General features: G+C 44.2%; 1 protein-coding gene across 1 annotated transcript in view; it reads left to right on the plus strand.

The window, feature by feature from the left end:
- tmem178bb (transmembrane protein 178Bb) overlaps nt 1-10,301 on the plus strand; it is a gene marked incomplete at both ends in the record, with an annotated part of 96,141 nt that extends 85,840 nt beyond the window's left edge. Inside the window, 2 exons of the mRNA XM_080850991.1 lie at nt 4,317-4,454; nt 10,051-10,301. Of these exons, the coding sequence (XP_080707117.1) occupies nt 4,317-4,454; nt 10,051-10,301 (389 nt within the window). The remainder of the gene's footprint in view (nt 1-4,316; nt 4,455-10,050) is intronic.
- Between the last annotated feature and the right edge of the window lie 5,388 nt (nt 10,302-15,689).

A 15,689-nucleotide genomic window follows, 5' to 3' on the forward strand; every position in this document is an offset into this window, starting at 1 on the left:
GGAAAAATAGTAGAAAGATGAAGTCACTGAAGAAGATAGGTCATGGAAACCTTTTCTCTGCCCAAGGCCGTGCCACAGAGTGATGGCCTGCTGTCTATCTATCTGTCTTTCTTGCTTTCTTCTTTCTCTACCTCTCTCTTTCTCTTCCTGTCTCTCTTCTCTCCCTCTCTCTCTCTCTCTTCTCCTCTTCTCCCTCTCTCTCTCTCTCCTCTCCCCTCTCTCTCTCTCTCTTCCCCCCTCTCTCTCTCTTCCTCTCTCTCTCTTCCCCCCTCTCTCTCTCTCTTCTCTCTTCTCCCCTCTCTTTCTCTCTCTCTGAAAAGGCCCTCTGCAGTATGCATGTCAGAGAGACGCTGATGTTGCACTCCCTCACCACAGACGGCCAGCCCCTCCCTTCCTCCCCTGTGCCCTCCCCCCCTCCCTTCCTCTCTCCTCCTCCCCCCCCCCCCCCCCCTTCTCCTCCTCCTACTCTCGGCTGCAGATACTGAGCTCCTGTGGGAGCCATGACGACAGCTGCAGCCAGTGATTGAGAAAGGCCATAAACTGTCCGCCTCAACAGGTGACAGCTGTCACAGGCAGAGATGGCACGCTTTAATCTCTGTCTCTGTCTCTGTCTCTGTCTCTGTCTCGTCTGTCTCTGTCTCTGTCTCTGTCTCTGTCTCTGCTCTCGCTGTCGCTGTCGCTTTAAAAAAAAAAAAAAAAAAATTTGAAACATAAAATAACAAAAAAAATGTTTAACAGGTCAGCCAGGCTTCCACTCAGTCTGTGACGGCACCCATTTATATTTGCCTTCACTTGCAGACTTGCAGAATGCAGATTAACATTTAAAAAATACTGCTGCCTGTCTTGTTTTGAGTTCATAGAAGGGGGCACCAAACAGGTGAGCGGTGATTTCTAGTGCCCCTCTCTAGAAATGTCATTCATATTTGTATTAATACTAAATGTTGTTTTAATGTCTCAATTCCACTCACTGATTTGAAGTCCGTAGCAGTTTCATCACCGCCATTGCAGTGGGAGACATGAGAGGATTACCATGTTTTGTAGCAGCTGTGTGTGTGTGAAAGATTGTACGATAGTGACAGAACCGTTAGGAGATTAGAACTGTAGAACAAAAAAATGGGGTGAGAGAGAGAGGGAGGGGGAGAGAGAGGTGAGAGAGAGTTGTATCTCTCATGCAAATCTCATCACATGAAGCATTTTTCATTAAAGTCAATGTGATCTTTCACAGTCTTTGATCTGAGGTTAGAGAGCCCTCTCATTCCTCCACTGAAGCAGGGGGGGTGCGTGCGTGCCTCAAGCAGATATTAGGGATGTTTCCTTCACCTCTCAGTCTTAAAGAGCTACGTTCTGTGTGTAGTATGGTGTTGTATTCACTGTCCGTCAGCTGTTTGTACATAGAGACACAGTTACTATTCTCTTTTCTCCTTGGGCAGATGGAACATGACGATTCGTGATTCTCTTATCAGCTTTTTTTTTCCTGTGCTGCTTAATGAGACACTAAGAAGCAAGATGCACAAATGTTGTCACAAGGCATTAAGAGAATGGCAAGCTCTGGTGTGGTTTTTAGCATCTGACCTAAATCGGAGGCGATGCAGAGGTTTTTGGAAAATATCTGTTTGAAAATATCTGGACACATTCCATTGGCTTTGGGATAACTCTCATGAGGATTAGTACAATTTATTTGGATTGAGTGAAAAGTCATAAAACGTAAGTACCAGGATAAGCACAGGCACTCACTGCTAATCAAACCAATGGGGATCATTGAGCACCAGTGAGAATCATTTGATAAACAATTTTTTTCCCATCAGAAGAACCTACTTTCTGTGCCCTTTTCTCTCAAGTTTCTCCACAACGTCACCCTTATAAGAAAGGACAAAATGGATCCAATTGCAGCATTATTTCCAGCCTGTGAAACTACTGCCACTTTGTTAAGATGGATTTTAAACAGCTGACCTCCCCCTCAGTACCAATTAAATGCCCAATAAGTTGTTGATTAGGCTGGGTAGGACATCTCAAATCAAGCTCCTCTCAACTGTGTGGTTCTGAAGTATAATCCCGGCAGAAAGGCTGAGGGGAGACCTATTCCTGATATTGACTGTTTCTGGTTCACAAAATACCACAGAATCGCTTTGTGCTGCCTTGAAAAGTGCTTCAGTCTTGGTCTTTGGGGTCAGTTGTGTTGAAAGCTATCCACAACAAATGATTGGGGATTTAGCTTGAATGTTTTTTTACGCAGTCAAAAAAAAAAGAAAGAATTGTTGCATAGTGTTGTCTTCACAGTTGTTGTCTCATAGTCAATACTCATGATTGCAATGCTCTTTTGATCCACTGGCTGCCACACCCTCAAATGGCCGCTATAGATCTCGACTCGGCAGGTCAATAATAGTGTGGGTGTCGGTGTGGGCATGGGCTGAGACTTCTTCAGTGAGCAACTGTGTACCGAAGTTTTGCAAGGAACAATTAGTTGAAGTTCAACCCTATCAGCTGGCTGACAATTGTGCTATGCGTGTTAACCCCAGTCTCTTCTCGGACGGAATTGCTTTGCGTTTCCCGAAACCAACAGTTTGGCAGTGCAATTACAGAATGTAATAGGGCTGCTCAGGTTTAAAGATGTGTTGAACCAATTGTGCCACCCCAGAGGGGAAAAAAAGATTTGCATGACCTTTCATTTTTTGTCTTCCATTTTCTTCCCCTGCTCCTCCTACCTCTACTCTTTTTATTCTCTTTCTCTCATCCTCTCTATCTCTCACACTCACACACACACACACACACACACACACACACACACACACACACATAGAGATCTTCCGTCTGTCTTTCTGATCCTCCACCCCCTCAAGCTCAGCCGGACCATGGCTCCTTCCACACACCCCAACACCCCAACCCCCCTCCCCCTGTGTGGAAGGAGCCGAACCGTGACATTAGTCACCATGGGCGCCCTGACAGCTTGAGCCCTGCCCTGCAGCACGGAGCCACGCTCTGTCACCTCGGCTAACTCACACGCCGTGGCGCAGCGCAGTCCCCACGTCCCGGGCTCCCGGCATCATCATAGCCTGCCCGTACCTGCCACACAGTCACACCAGCGAGGATGAAAAAGTTGCCAGAGTGTGGAGATTAGAAGGGCCCGTGGGAGTGTTGTTCTGGGCTTCCCGAGCTCACCGGGAGTGGTGGGCGGCACGCTGTGTCTGGAGTGTGTGAGTGTGTGTGTGTGTGTGTGTGTGTGTGTGTGTGTGTGTGTGTGTGTGTGTGTGTGTGTGTGTGTGTGTCTGGAGCCTGCTCCAGCAAGCAAGGTTTTCTGCTGAGATAGGATGGGAACAGAAGGCAGTAATGGCCCTCGACGGGAGGCAGCACACCCCGTAGAACTCAAGTACTGAAAATCTTTAGACACATCTCTTAAAAAGAAGCACCCCTCACTTTAGTCGTTAGCAGTTTTGCACTTTTGCATCCTTAATTATAAATGTTTTTTTCGTTTCTTCTTTTTGCTCGGAATGGTTCTCTCAAAGTTATCGGGAAAAAATCCACAAACAAATTGGTAAATCAAATATTGGATACAGTTCTGTATGCTTTAAGGCTAAAGTTTTGATAAAGCTATTACTTCCAGCTATGTGAGAACGGAGAGAGTACTCACCTTCAATATCAGTTTATTAAAAACACAGCCCGCATTATTGGTCAACTGGAAATGAAGTGCACCCTCCCCACATAAGAGCATTCTTTCATTTTTTGCCAAGATTCAGAGAGTACACAAAGCCACCAAGGATAAAAGGGTCTGTGGCTCCTGTAACATCTATTGCATCATGAAACAAAAAGAGAATTACAGAGACATTCTGGACATGGGGGAAATATAATGGGTAAACCCTATGTAGCCGCCATGCTGTGACAGCCTGTACACAGATCTAACATTTAAATAAAACGCTGATCCGCAGTAAAAACATCTTCGAACCTAAACTCTCTTTTCGCTGTTTGCTCGTATGCATGATTTCGACTCTACTCACTGGTGTGAAGGACCCGTAGCACAACTGCAGAGGTGACCTTAGTGAACGCCTGTATCATCTGGGGCGTCCCTCTCTACCTTCAAGAAGCTCTTGAAGACCCAACTCTTCAGAGAGCACCTCCTTTCCTAACTGGCACCTTGGCTTAACTTGCACTTAAGCAGTGACAGTCCCGCACTTCTTTTTCTTTCTATGTTTGCTCTTAGCTTGACTGTTCTCTCCCTTGTACGTCGCTTTGGACCAAAGCGTCTGGTAAACGACTAAATGTGTTAATGTAAAAATGCGTATAGTCTAAATGACTAAATGTAAATGTATCATCTGTCCCCACAGACCTGCGGCGGATGACGGCGGGCTTCATGGGTATGGCGGTGGCCATCATCCTGTTCGGCTGGATCATCGGGCTCCTGGGCTGCTGCTGGGACCGCGGCCTAATGCAGTACGTGGCCGGCCTGCTCTTCCTCATGGGAGGTGAGTCACCTTAACTCAGTTCAATTCAATTACATGCAATACAGGTGAGTCACCTTAACTCAGTTCAATTCAATTACATGCAATACAGGTGAGTCACCTTAACTCAGTTCAATTCAATTACATGCAATACAGGTGAGTCACCTTAACTCAGTTCAATTCAATTACATGCAATACAGGTGAGTCACCTTAACTCAGTTCAATTCAATTACATGCAATACAGGTGAGTCACCTTAACTCAGTTCAATTCAATTACATGCAATACAGGTGAGTCGCCTTAACTCAGTTCAATTCAATTACATAGAATACAGGTGAGTCACCGTAACTCAGTTCAATTCAATTACATAGAATACAGGTGAGTCACCTTAACTCAGTTCAATTCAATTACATAGAATACAGGTGAGTCACCTTAACTCAGTTCAATTCAATTACATAGAATACAGGTGAGTCACCTTAACTCAGTTCAATTCAATTACATGCAATACAGGTGAGTCACCTTAACTCAGTTCAATTCAATTACATGCAATACAGGTGAGTCACCTTAACTCAGTTCAATTCAATTACATGCAATACAGGTGAGTCACCTTAACTCAGTTCAATTCAATTACATGCAATACAGTCCAGTGGAATTTTTTTAAAGATTTATTTTGGGCTTTTATGCCTTTAATCAGATAGGACAGTAGAGAGAGACAGGAAGTGAGCCGGAGAAAGATCGGGAGAGGGATTGGGAAATGACCACGAGACGGACTAGAACCGGGTCCCCATGGGTATTCCGACCCATTCATGGTACAGGGCTGCTGCTGCTTGCGCCACAGCTCCCCCCAAGTCCAATGTCATTTGATTCCATTCAGTCCAATTTCATTTTATTCAATTGAAGTAACGGCAGTGATATGAAACTTATGTGACATAGCATTGTTGCATTTAGTAGATGAATCTCTTTCTAAAGCAATAGTGCATGTTACACCCATAAAGGGAATATAACCACAAACATAAAACAAATCTGCACTTTTTAAACAGAATAATTATTACCTATGCAGGAAGTTATTACATTTCTTGGAAGGTACCATTTTTATTGAATCAAATGTAATAAATCACAAATATAGTGAAGTATGTGGTCACAAATCTTTGCCATCTAATACATTTCCTGAAAATACAACCCTTACAATTGATTTAATGTTAAGATTGACAGTGTTGTGTGTACTTTGTCAAGATTATAGTTAGGGGCCAAGCAGCAAAGTTCAGAGGTCACTTGACCCTGTCATACATCTACACAGAGTGAATGCAAGCTGGAGCCCTTTGTATCAATCTGATTATTTTTGTCAAAACAAAATGACAAATAGCACATTTGCCTCGAGCTATAGTCTTTCAATAGAGTTTTAGTCTAGCCCCTCTGAAATGGGGTAAAATTGATCCTAAAGCGCGCTGAACTCCAATATTGATACAAAAATGCTAATGCAGGTCAATTTGATATTAGGTTTATCCTTGGGGGTCTTTTCTTAACTTTTCACTAAATCATAAGAAGTAAAATTTTCCACAGTAGCAACACAGATGCACCAACCACACAGATGCAGCTCTATCCATGTAGTGGGAAAATAGTCCACCCAAACCCTCAAATCCAGTGAGAAAAGTCTCATGCATGATCACTATGTCCCCGCAGTCACTATCACTACACGCACACGCACACGCACACACACACACACACACACATAAGCAAGATGACGGTGATGATCTTGGACAAACATTCTGATTTAGCAGGTAGAATGTGTACTATATTTGTGATTTATTATATTTGATGAGATTAAAAATGTTGCCTTCTCATAAACATGATAACTTACTGCAAATTATTGAAATTATATAAGTCTTAAGTTTCCAGGAAATAAGTCACACGTTTGTGGGTGTAACAACACACATAAACCTTAGTGTGGTTAGCACGATGCTCCACAGGTTGAGCCACAGCACAGCGCGTGCTATAGCAATGTTATCAAAGCTGTTACTGCACTAATGGCCCTGAATGTAACGCCATTGACTTGACCTCCCTGGGTACGCGTGGAATATGAAACTGACTGCAATTTGTTGTTTATCGACAGCATCTTATAAGTGAGTGCACACAGTGCATGTGTTCCTAGCTGACATGCTGCAGACATGTGCCTTAGATATAAAGCGCTAGTTTCTATCTTGACGTACTTATGTGTGAATCGACAAGGCCATCCTTTCAGACATGAAACATTTCCTTTTGTGTGGTGGTGAGTGTGTAGGCTACTGTTTACACAAGAGCCCTAGAGTGCTACTGAAACCGAAGGTCAAAAACAATTGTGAAAATGTGAGAATCCAGGCCAGTTCAAGACACTTTCATACTCCTACTCTTCTAACATTTACATCTTGGCGTAGTCTTTATCCAGTGATTGGCCAAGGGCACTTTATTTCTGTTGGTATCTTAAAGTTGCAATAGGTAAAATGGATATAAAAAATAACTTTGTGTCATATTTGCTAGTCCCTGTGTCCTGACAGTGTCTGGTGGAGAGTCGATCACTACTTGGCGTCCACCCCCCCACCCCCACCACCCCCGCTCCGTAGATTCAGTGGCATACAAACAACCGCTTGCAATGGAAAAAGTGACCATCCCTGCTGTGCCAAAACAGTTTATATGATAAGAACAAATAAACAGAAGATGAATGAAGAAAAGTAAGCTAAAAAGAAAGAGTTACACTGAGCCTGAGATAAGTCTGGCAGCAAAGGAGATAAGGAAGAAAGGGTTCAGGATCCAAGCCTGAAAGTTCAGTAAAATCACCCATCTCAGGAACAGGAAGCCAGACAGTTGATGGTGTTGCAGTTAGCATAACAAGCTATAGCCTAGGCCCTAGCTCCTTAACCCAAAGCAGCCCCAGGAGGTAAGCAAAGGCGATAACTGATGGAGTTGAAGGGCTTGAGAAGTGAAACCACTTCTGTTAGACAGGCATTATCTGGTCTGTTTAGGGGGGATTTGTTACGTAGCCAATGTAGCTAGTTACTTATGCAGCTTATGTATTATTCCAACGCTAACACTAGAAGACTTTAGTCTATACTGGCTTGGAACAGGATGTTTTACAAATGTGGTGATACAGTAGCTTATTTGTATGTTTTTGTAGTTGTGAGTGTGAAAATTACACATGTGAATGAGACATGAAGTGGTTTGATACGTTAGTGATGACAATGATTCTTTGCGCTAGTCTCCAACGCTCTATCATGGCTTTGGAAGAGTCTGAAAGAAGGGGCTGGGATTTCTTGGTTGTATTCTTTTTAAATGTAGAGTACTCTTGCTGGTTTCTCCAGAAGCACCGACCTGAGCTTTAATTTGATCATTATTTCACAAGCTCAGTTGGTAGAGCATGGAATGAATAATGTAAGTATCTAAGTCTCTGGGAGAAAATATTTGCATTCACTGTAATGTAAATTGGATGGGACTGAATCATCTTTTAAATGTAAATGATAGCGGAGCCAGATAACTTTTATCCCCAGACATCCTATATTGATAGAATCTCTACTGGATGCCTTCACACCAGAGATGGTCAAGTGTTTCATAAGAACAAGAGGATGTGTCTGACTTTAACACCTTCAAGGTTAAACGCACTTCATGTAAATTTAAATGATATAAGAACCACAACCCAGGCAGATAACAGCTCGTCAGGACATCCAGCATATATTTTGGAAATATCAGTTAACATCTAACGGGCACCTTGTAAAAGCTTCCCAGGGGCATCTTAACACAGGACCCTGGGCTGCGTCTGACTTTAGCACTCCGCCAGGTTAAATGTGCTCCCTGATAAGAGCCTAGGGATGACTCAGCGAACCCTTTTTGATTTACTGCACATGTGCGGAGAGGTGAGAGAGGAGCCAGACACTACTGAGTTGGGCCGTTCCTCATCACTTCTGAGATTTCATCTGGACAAACTACTAATCAAACAGCTGCCGGTGCTATGACACCTTCCTGCCCTGGAGTTTGACAAAGAGATTTCAATCGGTAGATGTATTGTCTCGGCTGTGTCTACGAGCGATCGCAAGACTTTGTTTGTCTATCTGATTGCAGGTTTCGTGGGTGTCTTTCGAGAAAGAGACGGCAACTCTGACGCTCAAACAGAAGGACTTAGCAAGGGCAGAACAGGCAGGCCAGATTAGTGCCACTTGTTCAATTAAGGGAGCAGTCAAACGTAATTAAAGGGGATCAAATGGAATGAGAACCGCGGCTCTCTCGGAACGTTCCGTCGGGGACGCTGTCAATTAGAACACTGTTGGTTTTACCGCTCGCTCCACGGCTCGCACTGTGTCCACACATGTCCAGGCGAGCCGGGCTGTCCATCAGTGAACCAGTCCGCTATCCCAGCCACCCTTTCCCTTGTCCACGGGTGTGACACAATACACCTGGCAGTTTTGAGGCATGCCATAGGCAGGCAGGCAGGTAGGCCGGGTGGGTGGGCAGCCCATTGGATGTTGGACTTGCAGAGTTCCTGGTGACAGGTGTGAAGCAGGTCTAATGTGATGTAATGGGGTCATATCTCTAATCAGGGTCCATTTCAGCTCTCTCTCTCTCTCTCTCTCTCTCTCTCTCTCTCTCTCTCTCTCTCTCTCTCTCTCTCTCTCTCTCTCTCTCTCTCCCCCCCCATTGGCTCAGATGCCACAATTCTGCTACAGCCTGATGGAGAGTGCATGCAGTGTCATCGCCTCTCAGTAACTATCTCCTCATGTGTGCTAACAGTTGCAAAAGTGTGTGTCTGTCTATTTGTGTGTGTGTGTGTGTGTGTGTGCTTGTGTGTGCGTGCGCGCGTGTGTGTGTGTGTGTGTGTGTGTGTGTGTGCGCGCATGTATGGGGCCTTCATTAGTATGTTGTTATATTGCTGTCTAAAGTGTGGAAGAGTAAGGAGCCTGATAAGTGCCAAGTCACTGGTAGCTGATGTGACACACACACACACACACTCACACACACACACACACACACACACACACAGGACCCGTGACGAGGGCAGAGACCCAATTAAGATGAGCGCAGGATTAATGTGATGCCCAAGCAAGTGCATAATGAGAAGGCAATTAAAAAGCCAATTAAGATGGTAAATCCTAAATGCAATGAGAGAGCATGGGGTCAGATTACTGGAGCCCAATTCCATCTGATCCGGCGCACTAACACTCCCAACACACAGCCAACAGCCCGCAGTAACACAAGGCCTTTATCTGCGCACACAGAACGTGAGACTTATCTGCCTAAAAGAATGATAAAGCTAGAGAGTTTTAGTGTGGCTGTGGGTGATGATGGGGTGGGAACATAATTAAAATCCATCACTGTTAAGGAAACGCTTTTCTAATCGCTGTTAAAGCAAAATGCAGTATGTGTGAGACTGTGTTTTTTTTCTGTCCTGTTCTCATGGATTCTGAGACTGTGAGTGTCTCTCAGTTCTCTCCTTTGCAGCCTCTCTTCCCTCACCTTGTCTTTATCTCCTTCTCTCCCTCCCTCTCACCCTCCTCTTTCCCTTCCTGTTGTAACCTCTCTTCCATACATCAATTCAATGTCTTCCTGTCTCCCTCTTTCACTAACTCGCTCTATCTCTCTCTCTCTCTCTCTCTCTCCTAGGAACTTTCTGCATCATTTCCCTGTGCACCTGCGTCGCCGGCATCAACTTCGAGCTCTCCCGTTACCCGCGCTACCTGTACGGTCTTCCGGACGACATCAGCCACGGCTACGGCTGGTCGATGTTCTGCGCCTGGGGAGGCCTGGGCCTGTCACTCATCGCGGGCTTCTTCTGCACGCTGGCCCCCTCCGTGCAGCCCATCCCCCGCTCCACCTGCCCCAAGTCCCGACAGGAGAACGGCACTGTGTGCTAGAGCAGAAAGAAATAACACACACACACACACACACACACACATACACACACATACACAAACACATACACAAACACACACACACACACACACACACACACATACACAAACACATACACAAACACACACACACACACACACACACACACACACACACAGAACACACACACACACAAACACATACACAAACACACACACACACACACACACACACAGAACACACACACAGAGAACACACACATACACAAACACACACACACACACACACACAGAACACACACACACACACATTTACACACAAATTACATGATCTAGTCGAGTTACTAAACATGCCATTCATTCGTCGGCAACCACTTCTCCAACAACAACAACAAAAAAATAGATTTTTTTTTATTATTATGTGTAAGTATAAAATGCGTGTCATGATCTTTGAACAAATGAAATGTACTGAAAAGAAAAAAAGGAACGAAAAAAAATGACCAATATTAATCAACGAACTCTGGTGGCTGTTCCTGTGCACAGAAACACTGGACTAGGCTCATGTTAGGAGCAAGACCCTGCTACCCTCCATGGGGTCAATGGCGGAAATGAAATAACATAGAGGAATCACTGGATTGAATGGCCTTGCTGACTCCAGGCTCCATGTTGCCAGATTGGAGTGTGAAAACTGAGGAATCCACAATTGTATTAATAACTAATAAACTAAAACCCACTGGAGAGAGTTCCTCAGCTTTGCTGACGGTGACTGATGCAAATGACTGGACACTGGCAAATGCTAGTGGATGCCAAATACAGTGGAGTATGGACATTTCTTGAACTTTAAAGACAATGAATATAGGATTTTTTTTGAACGTCTTGGATTAAAAACAAACAAACTCTTGACTATTTTAGGGTTGGAAAAGCCACAAGGACCCTAGGATGCAAGACCTCTCTGGCAGGATGTGATCTTGCACAGAGGTCTCCACCACTGTATACAATTGTAAAAAAAAAAAAAAATAGCCTGTGGGAAAACATACATTAAGGGGAAAACATTTTTATTTCTGTGTTTGTTTGTTTGTTAGGTTGCATTCCCAGATGACATCCCATTCTTCCAGATTGTGTATTTAGATAAGGTTTTTAATGTCCCCCTTTCACTCGACACATCTTTTACTTTTCTGATAGATATCAAAAGCACCACCAACGGGGACAAATGTGTTGTATGTGAGAGATTTGTTTGTGTTTGTGAGGTTTTTTCTTCTTCTTTTTTTTACTCTTCTCATAGCTGTCTGTGTGTGTGTGTGTGTGTGTGTGTGTGTGTGTGTGTGTGTGTGTGTGTGTGTGTGTGTGTGTGTGTGTGTGTGTGTGTGTGTGTGTGTGTGTGTGCGTGTGGGAGGTTTGCCATCTCTGTGGAAAACAGAAGACATACCATAAAAAGACAAATCATCATTTGAAAATACAGAAACAGTGAAGTCAGGACCTACCTCGGAGGGGAGAGGCTGCAGAAAACAAAGAAAGGGAAATGATGTGTTTCACATTCTGTTGATGGGAGAGAAGGAAGGAAGAAAAGAAAGAAGGAATGAATGAAGAAAGCAAGAAAGACAATAAGGAAGTGAAATGGGAAAAAACAGATTAGAGAAAGAAGCTGAGAGGGAAGGAAACAGAGCTGCCAGAAAAGCGAAGAAGAAATAAGTAAAGGGAACAAGAAAGAAACGAAGTTGAAATAAAGAAATACAGAGACAAAGACAGTAATCTGAAAGAGAAAATCAAAAAACAGGCATCAGTTGTTCCATCAGTAGGGAGATTACATCATCTTATGGAAGTCTCCGGTTTCATTCTGAGAACCCCCCTATCTCATCACACTTTCACAGATTTACAGACTTCTCTTTTTTCTCTTTACCAGATGTAACTCAATGTTGCAGTGGTGGGCTTTCTTATTCGACACAGGAGTGCTGAATTTCATTCACACACTCACACACACACATATAAGAAACCGTGATTCAATGCCCCTTTCCCTGCTGTGATTTTATATTATGAAATGGGAACAAAAGCTCACGCCGACAGTCATTCAGTGAAGAAAAAGCTTAATACAATACCCTCTCAGTCCCGTTTTCCTGCCAGGACCCAATACGTCACATCCGTCACATCAGAAATCTGCTCATCATGACCCAGCAATCTAAACTCCTGAGCCTTACGCAACGCAGCGGGCCACCCGGCATCTGATGCTTTTCATCTGCAAAATATGCACCCATCTGACAAAAATCAAGCAAATCAGTTATTCGAGGTATTCTGATGAGATTGTGTAACACGGGCATTCTATCAAATGATACGTACCCGGTGCTGAGATGACGTGCCAGCGCTGGGTTGGCAGCTGAACAGTGCCCCACCCCCCCCCCCCCCCCTTCCCCAGGTGCCAACTACAGAGGGAGCAGCTGGGAGGATCACAAGCGGAGGACGATCACCACTCCTCCTATACCCATCCACACCCACCATTTTGCGCGCCATATTTTTTTTTCCCGACGATAAACGCAGCCCATTTTTCAGCATCTGTTATACGCAGTCACGACGTCTCTTCATTCAATGCCAGAAAAGAGTCGGAAAGTAGGAAAAGACTCTCCTGTGTGCTCCGTCTCAACGCGTTTGGTGTCGCCGCCGCAGATGTTACGCAGTCGCAAATGACACTCAGTCACAGGAAAGCATTTCCAATGCAGATTTAAAAGGTTTTAGAGCCGCTAATTTATGAGAATGTGACAACACTACATTACAAATGTGATGTGACTGCTAATGCAAAGACTTGCGTGGGTGTGCCTCGCCAAAAGCACTGGGACAGACTAATACGGATCGGTGAGAAGCACTGGTAGCTCTTAATTTGCCGCTGTTGTGGTCCAGTTATTTGAAAGAGAGGGAGGCTACCCTGGAACCCAAGCTGATAATGCAATTGACTGTGAAATTACATTAACTTCACCAGACACACATCAGGAGCTTCTAGTTTGAGTTCTCTTTTTCTTCCACACATTCCGTTAAGAAAAACACCCTGTAGACAAACAGACATTTGGCCACTCCGATAGAAGGCTCTGGAAGCTAAATCAGTGCCAGGGGTGCCTCCATTGAAATCACCAAACTGCCATAATATGACTCATGTTGGTGTTTTTTGGTGCAAGTGCAAAGACAGTTGAGTCTTGGAAGTATTTTGCATTGGAGCACAGGGGACCTTATGTAATGTTGCTTTTCCTTGACACACTTAATGGCACAGTATTTATTTCCATCCAAGGCCATTACACAATGAGGCTTGTGTGTAAATGGGGTCGGTTGCCACTCACACACATAGACACACACACACACACACACACACACACACACACACGTAACAATCTCCTTCATCCCTTCCAGGTATGAACCAAAACACGGCCTACATTTCTCTGGGAATCAGCTGTGGGTGGGTGCGCACAGGAAGTACGTGAGCAATTCTGAAGAATCAGTTCAATACCTCCTTTTCTTACCCACTCCACCAGGCAGGGAATAATGTCTAAGAGAAGCACAGTAGTTAATCAATCAAAGCATGGGAGTGTGACGCAGGACACGCGTAGCATGGTAGCCTTGGAGCTATGCAGTGTGATCGCAGTTGCGTGCGTGTGTGTGTGTGTGTGTGTGTGTGCGTGTGTGTGTGTGTGTGTGTGTGTGTGTAAGAGAGAGAGAGACGGAATCTCGGAGTATGACAACATCTAACTTGTTCCTAAGCAGACTACTACATGATGCCAGGCCAACGAACTGTCACATGACATAAGGATCATCGAGCGATAGAATGATTGGACTGCCGTTAGGTGTGTGTGCACACTGTGCAGTGTAAAATATGAAATAAAGAGTTGTGGTGTTCCAGTGACCACGGGGTCGTCGCTGTACGTAGAAGTGTGAACGTGGAACTTTCCGTGATGGTTGGCGGTTTCATCGCTTCGTCCCTTCCCATGGTGTAAATAGTATTCAAAGCATAGAAACTACAGTGTTTTTAAGAGATGTTCAAAAAAGGAAAGAAAATGAGGAACTATCAGTCTTTTTCATCAGTAATGTGTCGAGTAAACTTAAAAGATAAAATTTAAACATGAAAATGGTGTTTTAAAAAAAAAAATCTGGAAATGTTAAAAACTGTGGAATGTAAAAAAAAGACAACATTATGAAATAAAATTCATTGGTGTGTTTACTTGTATATTATGAGATCTGTCGTCTACTCTCTCGCCTCCACTCCAATTTTCTCAGCGATTCCTCATTGGAAGAAAGTGTCCCAATCAAGCCATCTACCCCAGTGTGCAAATGAGCTGATGATTTGTTTAGACACTAATGCATGTCAATCTTAACTACTTTGGAGAAGAGAATGTGAACTGTGAAGACTGTGACGTCAGAATGTCCTCACCGTACGTGGTTTCATTACAGGAAAGAAGAGTTGGCTTAGTGAGGTTTCTACACTTCAGTTTAAAATGAAATAAATGTTCCAGGGTCACTCCATCAGACTTCAAGGTGGCCTGCCCTCTGATATTAAACTTCAATCTCCAAACAGAGCGTGGATGGTGGCTGTGCGTGGGAATTGTCACCGGAAGGACTGACAAACCAGACAAAACACACACACACAGGTAAGTTCACACGACTGACATTCAAGGTGAGCAAACAGGGCCCAGTCTGCTGTTGCCATGGAAACATACCAAAATCAATTGATATTCAATCGGCTGCCCGGCTGACTAAAACAGGCTTGCAGTTGCTGAAAACACACATCCTCACCCACAAGCACATATAAAGAGCACACCACATCCACCTGGATATCACCATTTTTGATCCTGCAGTGAAAAGCTGAGAGGAGATATAAAAAATGCACTTCGGTTCCAAAGGATGGTCATAAGTGTGCAGTGAGAGGGAACAAAGAGTTTAATAGGCTTGTTTGAGGAGATAAAAAGCCTTCGTTCACTACTTAATGAATACTTAATGAAAGCGTTTAAGGGGGAATGGTGCACTCCTGCGAAAGCACACACTGTTATTCCTGGACCTATTAAGACACGGAACATAGAGAGAGGCGGACGTGGAAGTCTTTCAAGCCCTCTTAGTTCATCTGTGACGCATTGAGCCATTGTGAAGAGACATTTAGCATTTTGACAGTGAAGGTTGTCAACTCCACACAGTAAAGTTTCGCTGTAAACAGAGCCAGGACCAACTGCCACTATTTCACATCAGCAGCATGAGACTAATGGGGAGATGTGGGCTGAATCATGAGCCCCCTGTGAGCACTAGCTGTGAAACCCTAGGCACTGTTTGCACTTTTGTTTGCTTCGAAAAGATTTTTTAAATCCAGCAGGGCAGGCAGTGTTATATAAAAACGCTATTAGCCTCAGTAGCGACTGCAGGGGGAGCAAGCGCAGAGATGGAAATTTCTCA

Source organism: Sprattus sprattus, assembly GCF_963457725.1.
Source record: "Sprattus sprattus genome assembly, chromosome: 14".
Lineage (NCBI taxonomy): Eukaryota > Metazoa > Chordata > Actinopteri > Clupeiformes > Clupeidae > Sprattus > Sprattus sprattus.